The 17085-nt window shown below is 38.7% G+C and overlaps 1 protein-coding gene and 1 pseudogene across 1 annotated transcript; both read right to left on the reverse strand.

Annotated features, from left to right (window-relative positions):
• Positions 1 to 1118: 1118 nt before the first annotated feature.
• On the reverse strand, positions 1119 to 2063 carry LOC112930532 (olfactory receptor 5B2-like). Its single transcript, XM_026012877.2, has one exon. It carries the CDS (start codon positions 2061 to 2063, stop codon positions 1119 to 1121), a length of 945 nt encoding a protein of 314 aa, XP_025868662.2.
• Positions 2064 to 14745: 12682 nt separating this feature from the next.
• Positions 14746 to 16045, reverse strand: LOC112930531 (olfactory receptor 5B17-like; annotated as a pseudogene).
• Positions 16046 to 17085: the final 1040 nt, after the last annotated feature.

A 17085-nucleotide genomic window follows, 5' to 3' on the forward strand; every position in this document is an offset into this window, starting at 1 on the left:
TCTTGGCTCTTTCCACAGTTTGGCTATTGTGGACATTGCTGCTATGAACATTGGGGTGCAGGTCTACCACTATTTAAAAATCCATGTCATGTTCTTCATTTAGATTCTTGGAGTAGTTTTTTAAGTAGAGAAATAAAAAATCCTATATTTTAACTTATACTTTGATCCACAATTAATTATTTTAACTTTTTATTAAAAGCTAGCCATGTTTCAGCTCCCTCCTTTTTTGTACTCATGATATTTATTCATTAGCTGCAATGATATATTTACATTACATATCATGTAACATGTAACTATTACTGTTTTACACTTTCACATTTAGAAACTGATTCTTCTTAGTCAAATTCTTTTATTAATAAATTTATTTTTTATTGGAGTTCAATTAGCCAACATGTAGAATAACACCCAGTACTCATCCCGTCAAGTGCCCATCACCCAGTCACCCCCACCCCCCGCCCACCTCCCTTTCCACCATCCCTAGTTCGTTTCCCAGAGTTAGGAGTCTTTCATGTTCTGTCTCCCTTTCTGATATTTCCCACTTATTTTCTCTTTTCCCCTTTATTCCCTTTCACTATTTTTTATATATTCTCCAAATGAATGAGACCATATAATGTTTGTCCTTCTCCGATTGACTTATTTCACTCAGCATAATATCCTCCACTTCCATCCACGTTGAAGCAAATGGTGGGTATTTGTCATTTCTAATGGCTGGTTTATGTATACTATGGAATATTCCTCAGCTCCCTCCTTTAACAAATTTCCCACTCTTGTGTGTTTGTGCACACATGGATCCTTGCACGCACATCTTTTCATGGGCTTGAGCCTGTTTTACATATATGCTTGCATCAGCGTGTGGTGGAGAAAATGTGAACAGTATGAATAAATCAGTTATAATTAATAAGGTTCATGATAAGCATGATCATTAAATATTTAAAGTCCTCATGGCTATTCTCATCCAGATGTTACACAACTGGACATATTCTTTTTTTTAGTAACAGAATTTTGAAGAGGAAAGTATCATGTCAGTAATTTAAATGCACTGTGGGTTGTAAACTGTGAGTTTGTGCATGATGAAAATCTGACAAAGATGAAGCTAGGTGACTGTGGATCCTACAGCCCTAAGAGGTGAAGCTTAAAGGCAGTTTTACCTTCTCAACAACTTTATTGAAAGCATTCTTGACCTCTTTGTTTCTCAGGCTATAGACCAGGGGATTCAGCATGGGGATGATCATAGAATAGAACACAGATGCGATTTTATCTGTGTCCATAGAGTAGCTGGAGGTGGGCTGTATGTACATGAAGATGAATGACCCATAGAAGATGGACACTGCAGTGAGGTGGGAGGCGCAGGTGGATACGGCCTTCAGGTATCCCTCCACTGAGGGCATCTTCAGGATGGTGATAAAAATGAACAAGTAGGAAATCAAGATAATGAGGAGAGCAAAAAATATGTTGAAGACTGCTACAAAGACAAGAACCAGCTCACTGACATGTCTATTAGAGCAAGAGAGAGTCATGACTGCCGGTACATCACAGAAAAAGTGATGGATCACATTGGAATTACAGAAGGAGAGCCTAAAAATGTTCCAAGTATGGATTGAGGTGCTTAGAAATCCACAGAAGTAGCAGCCTACGGATAGCCAAGCACACACCCCTGTTGTCATGGTGGTGGTGTAATGGAGGGGTTTGCACACGGCCACATAGCGGTCATAGGCCATTGAGGTCAAGAGATAATTTTCCACAGTGGCAAAGGCTGCAAAAAAGAACATTTGAGCAGCACATGCATTGTAGGAGATGACCTGGTCTCCTCTAAGTAACCCAGCCATGACCTTGGGAGTGACAGCTGTAGAGTAACCAAAGTCCACCAGAGACAGGTTACTGAGAAAAAAGTACATGGGAGTGTGGAGACGGGAGTCCAAGAGAATCAGCACCACCATGCCCAGGTTCCCAGCCAGAGTGAAGAGGTAAATGAGGGTGAACATGATAAAGAGGGGGATCTGCAGCTCTGGGGTATTGGTTAGTCCCACTAGGATGAACTCAGTCACTTTTGTGTTGTTCTCCATGGACGTTGTTTGGGAATCACAAGGTGCCTTATAGAGATGAGAAATAAAAGGACAGAATCATAAATAAATTGGGGACTGAAGTGAAATTCATACATATACATTTACACAATCCTTAAATACACAGTATTTCATTATAGTAATAATCTGTACTTCAAGATTCTCCAGATCCAAAATATGGACTAGATAAAATAATTCAAGGCACAAAATATCAGTTGAGTTTCATGTTTTGAAGTCAAAGATCTTCACAGATTATTTTCCAAGTTTTCAATTTTGTAAATTCATAAGCTGGGATGTAGAAAATATAACATCTTGATTATGAGAGGTCTTGAATGAATCTGTCGGTTCAGTTCTCTGAATCAAGAAAATGCTTATATCTACACTTCTTATGGGCCAGGAACTGCTCTAGATACTTTATCTGAATAGTCATTTATTACTTTCAACAAATCCATGAGATTGATTACTTGTTATCCCCATTTAACTTATGAGGCACAGAGCTTGAGTTTACAAAATTATTTTTAAAAAGATTTTATTTATATATTCATAAGAGAAACACAGAGAAAGGCAGAAACACAGGCAGAGGGAGAAGTGGGCTATCTGTAGGGAGCCTGATGTGGGACTTGATTCCAGGATCCCAGATTCATGACCTGAGCAAAAGCAGATGCTCAACTATTAAGCCACCAGGCGTCCAGAGTTTACAAAATTATTACTGGTTAGCTGAAACTTTTGCCTAGGCAGAGTGATTCCCAAGCCCATTGATCTCAACTGAATTTAAATCAAATTGAATTTAACTCAGTTAACAATCACTCTATGTCTCCCATGTCCTGAACTCTGAGTTTGGGGTTTCACAGTGAAGTAACAGGGAGAGATGTGCATAGACCATGCGCTGGGATATGGCAGCAGCAGGGTCTCAGACAACCAGCAGAGGCAGTCTGAGGGGTGGGCATCATCTAGAGTAAAGCTTGGGTTCTGAGACCAGGGGCATGTCAGCCCTACCATTCTCTCCTGAAGGGTCACTGGTACTAACTTAACTCCCAGAACCTGTTTTTCTTCATCTACAACATGGAAATAGTAATGAGACCTCACTCAAGGTATTATTAGAAGAAGTAAATGATATATAAAACCAGTAACCAAAATGCCAAGTATTTAACACAGCCTGATCAGTGTAAGGTAATAATGTCAGTATTAGGATAGAAAGGTGGCCTCTCTGGTGGTTTCAGAAATGTCCGGGATGATGTTCAAAGCTTGGTTAGCCTCCATCTTCAGTATGGCCTATAGCGCACACTTGGTCCCCTGGGACCTTCTGTGTCCTTAGTGTTGCTCAATCTGTCTGTCCTCTGCCTGCCTGAGTGGCTGTTCCAGTGCCTGCATGTGAGTCATGGTTTGGCTTGATTTCTTTCTGAACACCCATATTTTAGCTTGGGTTGACAGTGTCCCCACCCCCTTTTTAAAAATGATTTTCTTTATTTGAGAAAGAGAATGTGCATTAGCAAGAGTGAGGGGCAGAGCGAAAGGGAGAAGCAGACTCAGGGCTGGATCCCAGGACCCTGAGACCATGACTTGAGCCAAAGGCAGACATCTAACCCACAGAACCACCCAGGAGCTCCAAAAGTGTCCCCTTTCTTAGACTCATTATTTATCTCTTTATGGTTATCCCATAGTTGAATCACAGGGATCAATGGGTGGAGGTTTCTAGTTTGCTGGTATCTTTAGCTTGTAGATCTGTGTTTGGGCCCATTACATGTCTTAATATACTTTATTTGAATGTAATCTTGTATGTAGGAATTTTGTTTTTTTTTTCTTTACAATTTGACTTGATAGACTTTAGAAGGTCATTTGTCACTTTGTTAATCATTGGTTTACTGCAGTTCTCCTTAATTCTTTTGACAGATAGTGGTTGAGATAAAATTAAGACCTATTTAATCAGAACATAACCTATCCATCTTATTTTTACTAATCTCATTTAGAAGAATGGCATGATAATGTTTCACAATTATCAGTAAACTCCCTGTAGATGGAAGTTTTGATACATATATCCAGCCTCAACTCACTGCTTTAGAAATTTATTTCTGTGCTTAAATAACCTGTAGCAGGTATAGATGCCCTGTTGGTTTCGCTTGAATTACATTTCTAAGAGTGCAGATAGAATATAGAAGCTTACCTTGCTACTGGAAAAGAAGGAGCAGTCAATCCTGAATAGTGAGTTTGGAATCAGAAATTCAGCCATGGGATGATGCAAACAGAAAGTGAGAAGTAGTCTCTATCAGACGCTGGTCAAGTAGTTCCAAGATCTCTAAGGTAAATGAGAGGAAGAACACAATATGAAGCCAGGAACCCATGTTCAAGTGTCAAATTCACCATGCATTCTTTGTGTGCCCTTGGAGGAGTCCCTTATACTCTTCTTATCTCTAAAACAAAGCAGAAAATTACCTCACCTATACAATACAAGCAGTAGTTTCTGTGAATAGCAAATGAGGGATCCTCTATAAAACACCTGCCTGAGGTGAATATAATTTTCATCTTTAGGTGCTTTCTCTGGCCATGATTGGAGGTTCATGGCAAATCCTCAGGTCAGGATTTGAAGGTGGGGGGAGAGTACGGTATGTACTAACAGCCACTAACCTACAGACAAATAGATGATGGCCAGAAGGGCTGGGCACATGTTGGATCCTTCTCAAATAAGGTCACACTGAGTCATCTTGGGAGTTTTAGAAACTAACTCATGGGCATCAGGAAGGAGTTTCAGAGAAATGAGCTCTCTGGGCATGTCCCCCAGGAGGTCATTTGTAGCTCTTATTTTCCTAGGAAAGAATAAATTAAATTGCCTATGGGGACTTAGTTGGATGTGTTAATGGTGGACGCATAGTTTTGTTTTTCCTATACTTTGTAATTAAAGTGTAATTTACAAATAATAATTTTAATAGGTTTATATTATAGTTTGAAAAACTGTTCAAAGTGGTCAAATTTTATGGTCATGGAACCACTAACACAATCATGATGTGGAAGAGTTCCATCATCTAAAGAAAATCTCTGAGCTTCTTTGTCATCAACCCCTTTCTTACCTAATGCCCATGGTGACCACTAAACCATTTTCTGTCTATATTGTTTTGCCTTTGCAAGAAGGTCACTTAAACAGAATCTTAGCACATGGAGCCTTTTGACTCTGGCTTCTTCCAGTTAGCATGGTGCATCTGAGACCCATCCATACTGTTAGCTCTATTAATTTCCTAGAGCTGCCATCACTAAGTACCACAAACTGAATGGCCTATATAATGGAAATTTATTGTCTCACATTTCTGGAGCTAGAAGTCTGAGATCAAGGAACTGGCAACGTGGTTCTGTTGGGTCCCTCTGAAAGCTGTAAGGGCGCATCTGCTTCATGTTTTTCTCTTAGCTGCTGGGTGGTTTGCTGGCCATCTTTGGTGTTCCTTGTCTTCTGCTGCCTCATCCTGATCTCTGTGTTCATCTTCCCATGGTGTTCTCCTTGTGGTATGGCTCCAAGTTTTCCCCTTTTTGGTATTTTTTTAAATTGGAGTTTGATTTGCTAACATATAGAGTAACACCCAGTGCAGATTCTGTCAAGTGCCCCTCTCAGTGCCTGTCACCCCATTCCGCCCCCCCACCCTCCCTTTCCACTACCCCTTGTTCATTTCCCAGAGGTAGGTGTCTCTCATGTTCTGTCTCCATCACTGATATCTCCCATTCATTTTCTTTCCTTCCCCTTTATTTGTTTTCACTATTTTTTACATTCCCTGTATGAGTGAAACCATATAATGTTTGTCTTTTTCTGATTGACTTATATCACTCAGCATAATACCCTCCAGTTGCACATTGAAGCAAATGGTAGGTATTTGTCATTTCTAATGGCCGAGGAATATTCCATTGCATACATAGACCACATCTTTTTCATCCGTTTATCTTTCAATGGACACCAAAGCTATTTCCACAGTTTGGCTATTCTGGACATTGCTGCTATAAACATTGGGGTGCAAGTGTCCTGCCATTTAACTGCATCTGTATTTTTTTGGGTAAAACCCCAGCAGTGCAACTGCTAAGTCATAGGGTAGTCCTATTTTTAACTCTTGCAGGAACCTCCACACAGTTTTCCAGAGTGGCTGCACCAGTTCACATTCCCGTCAATGGTGCAAGAGGGTTCCCCTTTCTCCACATCCTCTCCAACATTTGTGGTTTCCTATCTTGTTCATTTTCCCTGTTCTCACTGGTGTGAGGTGGTAACTCATTGTGGTTTTGATTTGTATTTCCCTGATGGCCAGTGAAGCAGAGCATTTTCTCATGTGCTTCTTGGCCATGTCTATGTCTTCTTTGGTGAAATTTACCTTTATGTCTTTTGCCCATTTCATGACCAGATTGTTTGTTTCTTTTCAGTTAAGCTTAATAAGTTCTTCATAGATCTTGGATACTAGCCCTTTATCTGATAGGTCATTTACAAATATCTTCTCCCATTTTGTACGTTGTCTTTTAGTTTTGTTGACTGTTTGTTTTGCTGTGCAGAAGCTTTTTATCTTGATGAAGTCCCAATAGTTCATTTTTGCTTTTGTTTCTCTTGCCTTCATGGATGTATCTTGCAAGAAGTTGCTGTGGCCAAGTTCAAAAAGGGTGTTGCCTGTGTTCTGCTCTAGGATGTTGATGGATTCTTGTTTCACATTTAGATCTTTCATCCATTTTGAGTTTATCTTTGTGTCTGGTGTAAGAGAGAATGGTCCAGTTTCATTCTTCTGCACGTGGATGTCCAATTTTCCCAGCACCATTTGTTGAAGAGGCTGTCCTTTTTTCAGTGGATAGTCTTTCCTGCTTTGTCGAATATTAGTTGACTTTAGAGTTGAGGGCCCATTTCTGGGTTCTCTATTTTGTTCCATTGATCTATGTGTCTGTTTTTGTGCCAGCACCACACTGTCTTGATGATCACAGCTTTCTAGTACAACTTGACATTCGTCATGTGATGCCCCCGGCTCTGGTTTTCTTTTTCAATATTCCTCTGGCTCTTCGGGGTCTTTTGTGATTCCATACAAATCTTAAGATGATTTGTTCTAACTCCCTGAAGAAAGTCCATGGTGTTTTCATAGGGATTGCATTGAACGTGTAAATTGCCCTGGGCAACATTGACATTTTCACAATATTAATTCTTCCAATCCACAAGCATGGAATATTTTTCCATCTCTTTGTGTCTTCCTCAATATCTTTCAGAAGTGTTCTGTAGTTTTTAGGGTATAGATATTTGGTTAGGTTTATTCCTAGGTATCTTATGCTTTTGGGTGCAATTGTAAATGGGATTGACTCCTTAATTTCTCTTTCTTCAGTCTCATTGTTAGTGTAGAGAAATGCCACTGATTTCTGGGCATTGATTTTGTATCCTGCCACACTGTCAAATTGCTGTATAAGTTCTAGCAATCTTGGAGTGGAGTCTTTTTGGTTTTCTATGTAGAGTATCATGTCATCTGCAAAGAGGGAGAGTTTGACTTCTTCTTTGCCAATTTGAATGCATTTTATTTCTTTTTGTTGTCTGATTTCTGAGGCTAGGACTTCTAGTACTATGTTGAATAGCAGTGGTGAGAAGTGGACATCCCTGTCTTGTTCCTGATCTTAGGGGAAAGGCTCACAGTGTTTCCCCATTGAGAATGATATTTGCTGTGGGCTTTTCGTAGATGGCTTTTAAGATGCTGAGGAATGTTCCCTCTATCCCTATGCTCTGAAGAGTTTTGATCAGGAATGGATGCTGTATTTTGTCAAATGCTTTCTCTGCATCTATTGAGAGGATCATATGTTTCTTGTTTTTTCTCTTGTTGATATGGTCTATCACATTGATTGCTTTGAGTGTTGAACCAGCCTGGCATCCGGGGATAAATCCCACTTGGTCATGGTGAATAATCGTCTTAATGTACTGTTGGATCCTATTGGCTAGTACCTCGTTGAGAATGTTTGCATCTGTGTTCATCAGGGATATTGGTCTATAATTTTCCTTTTTGGTGGGGGTCTTTGTCTGGTTTTGGAATTAAGGTGATGCTGGCCTCATAGAACGAGTTTGTAAGTATTCCATCCCTTTCTATCTTTTGGAACAGCCTTAGTGGAATGGGTATTGTTCTTTAAACATTTAATAGAATTCCCCTGGGAAGCCATCTGGCCCTGGACTTCTTTGTCTTGGGAAGTTTTTGATGACTGCTTCAATTTCCTCCCTGGTTATGTCTGTTCATGTTTTCTATTTCTTCCTGTTCCAGTTTTGGTAGTTTGTGGTTTTCCAGAAATGCATCCATTTCTTCTAGATTGCCTAATTTATTGGCGTATAGCTGCTCATAATAAGTTTTTAAAATCATTTGTATTTCCTTGGTATTGGTGGTGATCTCTCCTCTTTCATTCATGATTCTATTAATTTGAGTCTTTTCTCTTTTCATTTTAATTTGGCTGGATAATGGTTTTTCTATCTTATTAACTCTTTCAAAGAACCAACTCCTGGTTTTTTTGATCTGTTCCACAGTTCTTCTGGTCTCGATTTCGTTGAGTTCTGCTTGAATCTTTATTAACTCTCTTCTTCTGCTTGGTGAAGGTTTTATTTGCTGTTCTTTATCCAGTTCCTTAAGATTCGAGGTTAGCTTGTGTATTTGAGTTTTTTCCAGATTTTTGAGAGATGCTTGTATTGTGGTGTATTTCCCTCTCAGGACTACTTTTGCTATATCCCAAAGATTTTGAATGGTTGTATCTTCATTCTCATTAGTTTCCATGATATTTTTAATTCTTCTCTAATATTCTGATTGACCCTTTCATCTTTTAGCAGGATGGTCTTTAACCTCCATGTGTTTGAATTCCTTCCAAATTTCTTCTTGTGATTTAGTTCTAGTTTCAAAGCATTATGGTCTGACAATATGCAGAGGACAGCCCAATCTTTTGGTATCTGTTAAGACCTGATTTGTGACCCAGTAAGTGGTCTATTCTGGAGAAAGTTTCATGTGAACTTGAGAAGAATGTGTATTCAGTTGTGTTTGGATGTAAAGTTCTGTAAATACCTGTGAAATCCATCTGGTCCAGTGTATCATTTAAAGCTCTTGTTTCTTTGGAGATGTTGTGCTTAGAATAGATGTCTATTGCAGAAAGTGCCGTGTTGAAGTCTCCCAGTATTAGCATATTATTATCTAAGTATGTCTCTACTTTGGTTATTAATTAATTTTTTATTTTTATTTATTTATGATAGTGAGAGAGAGAGAGAGAGAGAGAGAGAGAGAGAGAGAGAGGCAGAGACACAGGCAGAGGGAGAAGCAGGCTCCATGCACTGGGAGCCCAACGTGGGACTCGATCCCGGGTCTCCAGGATCGCACCCTGGGCCAAAGGCAGGTGCTAAACCGCTGCGCCACCCAGGGATCCCCTTTGGTTATTAATTAATTGATATACTTGGCAGTTCCCACATTAAGGGCATAAATATTCATTATTGTTAGGTCCTCTTGTTGGATAGATCCTTTAAGTATGATATAGTGTCCCTCTTTATCTCTTACTATAGTCTTTGGGATAAACACTAATTTATCTGATATGAGGATTGCTAACCCTGCTTTCTTTTGAGGACCATTTGAATGGTAAATTGTTCTCAAACCTTTCATTTTCAGGCTGTATATGTCCTTAGGTCTCAAGTGAGTCTCTTGTAGACAGCAGATAGATGTGTCTTGCTTTTTTATCCAGTCTGAAATCCTGCAGCTTTTGATAGAATCATTTAGCTCATTCATGTTCAGTGTTACTATTGAAAGATATGAATTTAGTGTTATCATGATACCTGTTCAGTAGCTGTTTTTGTGGATTCTTTCTTTTTCTTAAATAAATTTATTTTTTATTGGTTTTCAATTTGCCAACATACAGAATAACACCCAGTGCTCATCCCGCCAGGTGCCCACCCCAGTGCTTGCCACCGAGTCACCCCCACACCCCGCCCACCACCCCTAGTTCGTTTTCCCAGAGTCAGGAGTCTTTCATGTTCTGTCTCCCTTTCTGATATTTCCCACATATTTTTCTTGTGGATTATTTCTTTGGGCTTCCTCTTTCTTTTACAGGGTCCCTCCTCATATTTCTTGCAAAGCTGGTTTGGTGGTCACATATTCTTTCAGTTTCTGTTTATCTTGGAAGTCCTTTATCTCCTTCTATTCTGAATGAGAGCCTTGCTGGATATAGTATTCTTGGCTGCAAGTTCTTCTCATTTAGGACCCTGAATATATCCTGCCAGACCTTCCTGGCCTGCCAGGTCTCCGTGGAGAGGTCTTCTGATAATCTAATATTTCTCCCCATATAAGTTAGGGATCTCTTGTCTCTTGCTGCTTTAAGGATTTTCTCTTTATCTTTGGAATTTGCAAGTTTCACTATTAAATGATGAGGTGTTGAACAGTTTTTATTGATTTTTTGGGGGGGGACCTCTTTATCTCTTGATCTGGATGCCTGTTTCCCTCCCCAAATTGGGGAAGTTCTCAGCTATGATTTGTTCAAATACATATTCTGGCCCCTGTCCCTCTCGGCGCCCTCTGGAACCCCAATTATACGTAGATTTTTCCTTCTGAGGCTGTCATTTATTTCCCTTAACATTTCCTCATGGTCTTTTCATTGTTTTTCTCTTTTTTCCTCAGCTTCTTTCCTTGACATCAGCTTTTCATCTATGTCACTCTCTCTTACTTCTATCTCATTAACCATCATCACTAGGACCTCCAGTTTGGATTGCATCTCATTTCATTGATTTTTAATTTTGGCCTGATTAGATCTAAATTCTGCAGTCATTAAGTCTCTTGATTCCTTTATGCTTTTTTCCAGAGCCACCAGTAGATTTATAATTGTGCTTCTGAACTGACTTTCTGATATCAAATTTTAATCCAAATTCTGTAACTCTGTGGCAGAGAGTACTGTTTCTGATTCTTTCGTTTGTGGTGAGTTCTTTCTTCTAGTCATTTTTCTCAGTGCAGAGTGACTGTATGGGGTGGGTGCATTAAGAATATCAACCACAACCTGAGTAAATTTCACCCTAGATGATCCTTCTTAGAGGCAAAACCCTCCTCTCTATAGCATTCCAGCCATTCTCTCTTTGAATCTCAGGTCGAATTAGTAAATTTTCAGGATGATTTGAAAGTAATCTAGGTAAGTTGGTGGGGCCTGTGAGGTGAGGACCCTCCTCCTCCACCATCTTGCCCTCCGTCTAAAAAATTTTTTTTAACTATTTATTTATTTACTTATTTAGTTTAGAGAGAGATAGAAAGCACAAGCAGGAGGGGCAGAGAGAAGGGAAGAGAATCTCAAGAAGACTCCATGCTAAGAATGGAGCCCAATTTGGGTCTTAATTTCATGACCCTGAGATTACAACCTGCGTCGAGTTGGATGCTTAACCCACTATGCCACCCAGGCACCCATCTACTACACATTTAAAGAAAAATGAACACCCATGCTTCTCAGATTTTTCCCAAAAACTGAAGAGGAGGGAACCACCATATTCATTTTACTGGGCCCATATTATCCTGATGCATTCTTCAAAATATGCATTCTACAAAAACAAAAACTACAGGTCAATATTGCTGATGAAGGTAGATGCAAAAATTCTGATTAAAATACTAGTAAACCTAATTCAACAGCACAGTAAAAGGATCATAAACCATAATCAAGTGGGGTTTATCCCTAGAATTCCAAGTTGGTTCAACATACACAAATTAATAAATGTGATACATTACATAGATAGAAGGAAAGATAGAAGTCAGTAATCATAAATACAAAGCAATACAATTAATAAGTGTCTCAATACTTATATGGAGATAATTGACAATATAGAGGAGGAAGTAAAAGAAAGGCAGTGAATGGAAAGGAAAAGAAAGGAGACCAACAACTTTTGAGCATCTGTTCTGTTTAAGGCACTGAGCTGTGTTGTGTTCTGGCTTAATCAGTATATATAGTTTTATGAGGCAGACACTGTATTTTCCCCAACTGAAGCTCAGAACATTTGATAAACTTGCCATGTATTAAAAAGCTTGTTGAAATGAAATTCAAGTTGAGCTATTTCTGTTTGTAAAACCTGTGCTAATTTTATTTGTGCTAGCCATTTTAGATTGATTTAGGGGATTAAGTGAGGGATCACAAGTAAACAACTGTGGAATTAAATTGTGTTAGAGAAGTTTGATGGTTTTCCTCACTAGATAGTCCCTTACTTCTGACTTACTCCCAAGAGCATATAGATTGACTTATGGGGGCACCTGGGTGGCTCAGTGTTTGAGCATCTGCCTTTGGCTAAGAGCATGATCCTGGGGTCCTGGGATCCAATCGTACATTCAGCTCCCCACAGGGAGCCTGCTTCTCCCTCTGCTTCTCCCTCTGCTATGTCTCTGCCTCTCTCTCTGTGTCTCTCATGAATAAATAAATAAAATCTTAAAAAAAGAAGAGATTGACTTTCTGTATTAGTTCATGTGCTAATAATGCTAGCTGCCATACAGGCCAACTCCAGCATTGCAGTGCCATAGTCATAGAGGTTTTTCTTCTTTGTATACAGTTCAATTAGTTGTTCTATGGGAAATCATACTGTGATTCAGTGACCTAGAGTCTCTCTACTCAGTGGTTTTATCATTTCTTGTGGTATGAATTCTCTCTATGGAGCTGATGACAAAGAGTGAGAATGAGCAAAAGATCACATGGAAGTTTTCGTGAGACAGGCTTGATTATAGCACATGATTTATGCTCACATTTCATTCACAAGAATACAATCACCAGGCCTCAACTTCATGAAAGCTGAAAAATCTAGCCTGCTAGCTGTGTGCTCAGGAATGAAAAGGAAATAGCTGGGAAAACAATTAACTGTCTTTTCCGTTAGAATGAGTATTTGGATCAGCAAATGTCCAGTTTACATTTCTTTCATCCAGAGGACATGTTATGTACCCCCATCAGGAAGACAGCCTAAAATCCAGCTAATCACCATACAAGTTCCACAGCCAGGCTAACATATAGATTAAATTGCCTCTCCATCTACTCTAGATATGGCTGCTTATGGCCTAACAACTTACGAAATAGAAAGAAAACTTAACTCATTCTATAGTCACACCCAGCAAATACTGTTAGACCAAGTAAAGACAATTAGAAAAAAACTCCTCTCATTCATAACAGACAGTAATGGAAGACCCACTGGATAGTGTACAAATCTTGTTGAATTGACATTACAAAGGCCCCCTCAACACTGGTGATGGGAAATATTCCTTTATGAGACTGGATTTTTTTTCTCTAGGCATACTTCAGTTTTCTACTGTTTTCTTTGGCCCGCTGTTCCAGCCACTTGAATTTTTTTCCTTATCCATTATTCTTTATTGCCACTTCTGAAGCATATCAAACACAAAACTATCTCGTGCATGAGATTAACAAAGGCAGTTTATTCATAAACTTGAAACAAAGGAAACAATTTTCAGTAAGTTTTATTTAAACAGAAATTCAATGATATTAGCAAAGAGTAAGTTCATTGAGTAAAATGAAGAAATACGGAGTCAGTGTAAAATCGGCAGGTGTTTTATTAAGATATGGTTTTTGGAAGTGGGGGAGATGTTCTAGCTTGTCTTTTGGTATATTTGTCATTGATTGGTTGGCTGCAAGTGGGCAAGTGAATAGTTTGGAAAATTTAAAGAGGAAAAATTTTTTAATGTTAGAGGTGGAGAGTTTTTTGAGACTCTTAATTTCCTGCAAGAGTTAAGATCATTAGTGGGTTCACATTGGTGGTATTGTTCCCTTGAAATGTAGACTTTTGTAGCTCACTTTCACCCATATAATTTTGAGTTTCTGGAGTTATTTTGATATTCAAGAAAGTGATTTTTAAGTGATTCTCAAAGCTTTATTTTCACTGAAATAACCCTATTAAGCTACTGCTTAAAGGGACTTCCATGCAAGTCGAGGGAAATAGATGAACAGTTGAAAACATAAATACAAGAGCTGAGTGTCAATAGTGTCTGTGAAGAATAGAACAGGCTTAGGGAGAAAAGTTCATGGGAAGGGAGTGACTATTTTGTAAAGTTCCTTGTGGCAGGTGTCTTTGGCCTCCCTGGATTGGTATCATTTAACAAGCAATCTGAAGTAAGTATAAAAATAGCTCATACAGTGGAAATAGCAAATACAAAGAAGCTGGGACAAGGTGAGATGGGGACTGTCCAGTATTGCCAGTAACCAGTGATACAAGGTGATATGAAGGGTAGCTCAATTAGAGCATAAACTAATAAGTGACATTAACCATTTCAAAACATTTATTACCAAAGAAAGCCAACTATCTTTATTATTTTCTAATGCAACTTAAAAGCAAAATGTGAAGAATGGTATTCAAAAGATTAAGGTAAAAATAATGTAACCACATCTCCTTTTATTTTAATGTGATTATTTACTTTTGGAAACTTCCACATGAATATGCTTTTTTCCCCCCAGATCACTCAATAATGGCTAAAACATTAATTTATTGAGATGCTATCATTATTGATATTCTCTGGATGGAATGTGTCAACAAAAGCACATACTTCATTATATAAGCCTCATTAAAAACCATTATTGTATCTTTTCTGCACTTTAGATGATTGGAACTATTCCTCACCTAAATAAATAAATAATATTGGACAAAATTTTTTTCTAATATCCCAAATGTCCATTAACATGTAGTTCTGGTGTGGAGTAGATCTAAGTGGGATAAAATACTTGCTGTGGATCTATATCATTTATAGACCACACCTAGAGAATATTTTGCCTTCTCAGCAACCTTCTTGAATGCATTCTTGACCTCTTTGTCCCTCAAGCTGTAGACCAGAGTTCAGCATGGGGATGACCATAGTATAGAACACAGATGTGATTTTGTCTGTGTCCATGGAATGATGAGAACTTGGCTGTAAGTACATGACAATGACTGTCCCATAAAATAAGGAAACTGTAACAAGGTGAGAAGCACAGGTAGACAAAGCCTTCTGGTATCCCTCACCTGACTGTATCTTCAAAATGGTAATAAATATGAACATATAGGAAATAAAGATAACAGAAAGTGCAAAAAACACATTAAAGCTTGAGATAAAAACAAGAATCAGCTCACTGATGTGTTTATCAGAGCATGACAGAGCCATGACTGCTGGAATATCACAGAAAAAATGATGAACTACATTGGACATACATAAAGAGAGACTGAAGGTATCTATAACATTTACAGAGGCATTTAAGATGCCACAGGCATAGGAGACTATGGTGAGATGAGCACACACACCTGTCGTCATGGTGGTGGCATAATGGAGGGGTTTATACACTGCTATATAGCGGTCATAGGCCATTGATGCTAAGAGGTAATTTTCCACAGTAGCAAAGACTGCAAAAAAGAACATCTGGGCAGCACATGCATTGTAGGAAACGACCTTGTCTCCTATAAGGAGCCCAGCCATGACCTTGGGAGTGACTGTTGAGGAGTAACAAAAGTCTACCAGAGACAGATTACTGAGGAAGAAGTACATAGGAGTATGGAGATGAGAGTCCAGCAAGATCAGTGTGATCATCCCCAGGTTCCCAAGCAGAGTGATGAGGTAAATGAGGATGAATATTACAAAGAGAGGAATCTGTAGCTCTGGGGCATTGGTTAGTCCCAGCAGGATGAAATCAGACACCTCTGTATTATTCTCCTTGGATGTTATTTGAGAATCACAAGATGCTCTGTGGTAACAAGAAGAGAACAGAATGATCAATAAAGGGAAGTTGCACAGAAATCAAAATGCATTAGTAATATTTTATTATTGCCATAATTTATTTTTGAATATTCTCCATTTCTAAGCATGAGAATGACAATGCAATTTAGTGATAGTTTATCCATACAAGAATAGACTTTTATAGAGGAAGGTTCATCACATAACATCTTCCCAACTTATTTTTGTAGATGAGTAAATTGAGTCATAGGAAGGGGTAGTGAGCTGCCCAAGCTCACATACTAGAATGGATTGAACTCGTAAATCAGATCTTTTGGGTCCACTACTAACTTTCATGTCGATATGTTCATTCAACCCTTTCATTATCCCCATAAGATTGATTAGTTATTATATTTATATAACAGGTAACTTGGCAACAAAGAGACTGAGTATTCAAGTTTACATGGTATTGACAGGACCAGGCTTTAGACACATTCATACTGGTTCCCAAATTTAATGTCATCAATGAATTGGAATTGATTTTAATCCTATTCAATTTACAGTTAATCATGTATCCATTCTTCCAAGTTCAATGCTTGGGGCTGCACAGTACAGGAATCCACAGGTACACATGTATGCACGCAGTGAGATAAAGGCAACATTAGAGACAGAAACAGTCAACAAATGCTAAAGAAGATACAGAATTGGGTGCAAAATATTGGGCTCTAGGCTAATGTGCATGTACATTCACACAGAAGAACTCCTATTTATCACCCAGGAGATGTTGTCTTAAACTAAGTTTCCTGAGCTTCACTTTATCCATCAGTAAAATGAAGGTGGTATTGGAACATACTTCTATGTTCCTGTAGTGTTAAGTGAAGTAATCATGACAAACAGTTCACACAATGTGGGTGTTCAGCATTATTCTGATGAGTTCTATGTGTAATATTACAATTAGGTTGAAGCAATGATGTCTGTTGGTTTAGGGACATTAGTGGCAACATGCAGAGCTTCGAGGTGTGAGTGAGTTTTGATGTCTGGTAGCTGTACTCTGAGTTGTATTTTCTCATGCACTATGTCCACTAAAATCTTTTGTTTCTTCCAATATTTCTCACTCTCTCCTACATCTCTTATGTTAGTGGCTTTGCCAACCATTCTGTGTAAGAACCCTCACATAGACCACTATTACTTAATGTCTTCCTTTTGATCCACATGTTAGCCTGAGTTGAAAGACTCTTAGTTTATTTTAGATTCATTATTACTGCCATTAGTGTCAACATTTACTGGTTCATGAATATTGAGGGTTGAAAATCTATGTCTATGGGTTTGACTCTCACGCTACAGATCATTCTTGGGCAAGCACAATGCTTAAAATTTTTTTATTTGTATTTGAAGTC

This window comes from Vulpes vulpes, chromosome 5 (assembly GCF_048418805.1).
Source record: "Vulpes vulpes isolate BD-2025 chromosome 5, VulVul3, whole genome shotgun sequence".
NCBI classification, from domain to species: domain Eukaryota; kingdom Metazoa; phylum Chordata; class Mammalia; order Carnivora; family Canidae; genus Vulpes; species Vulpes vulpes.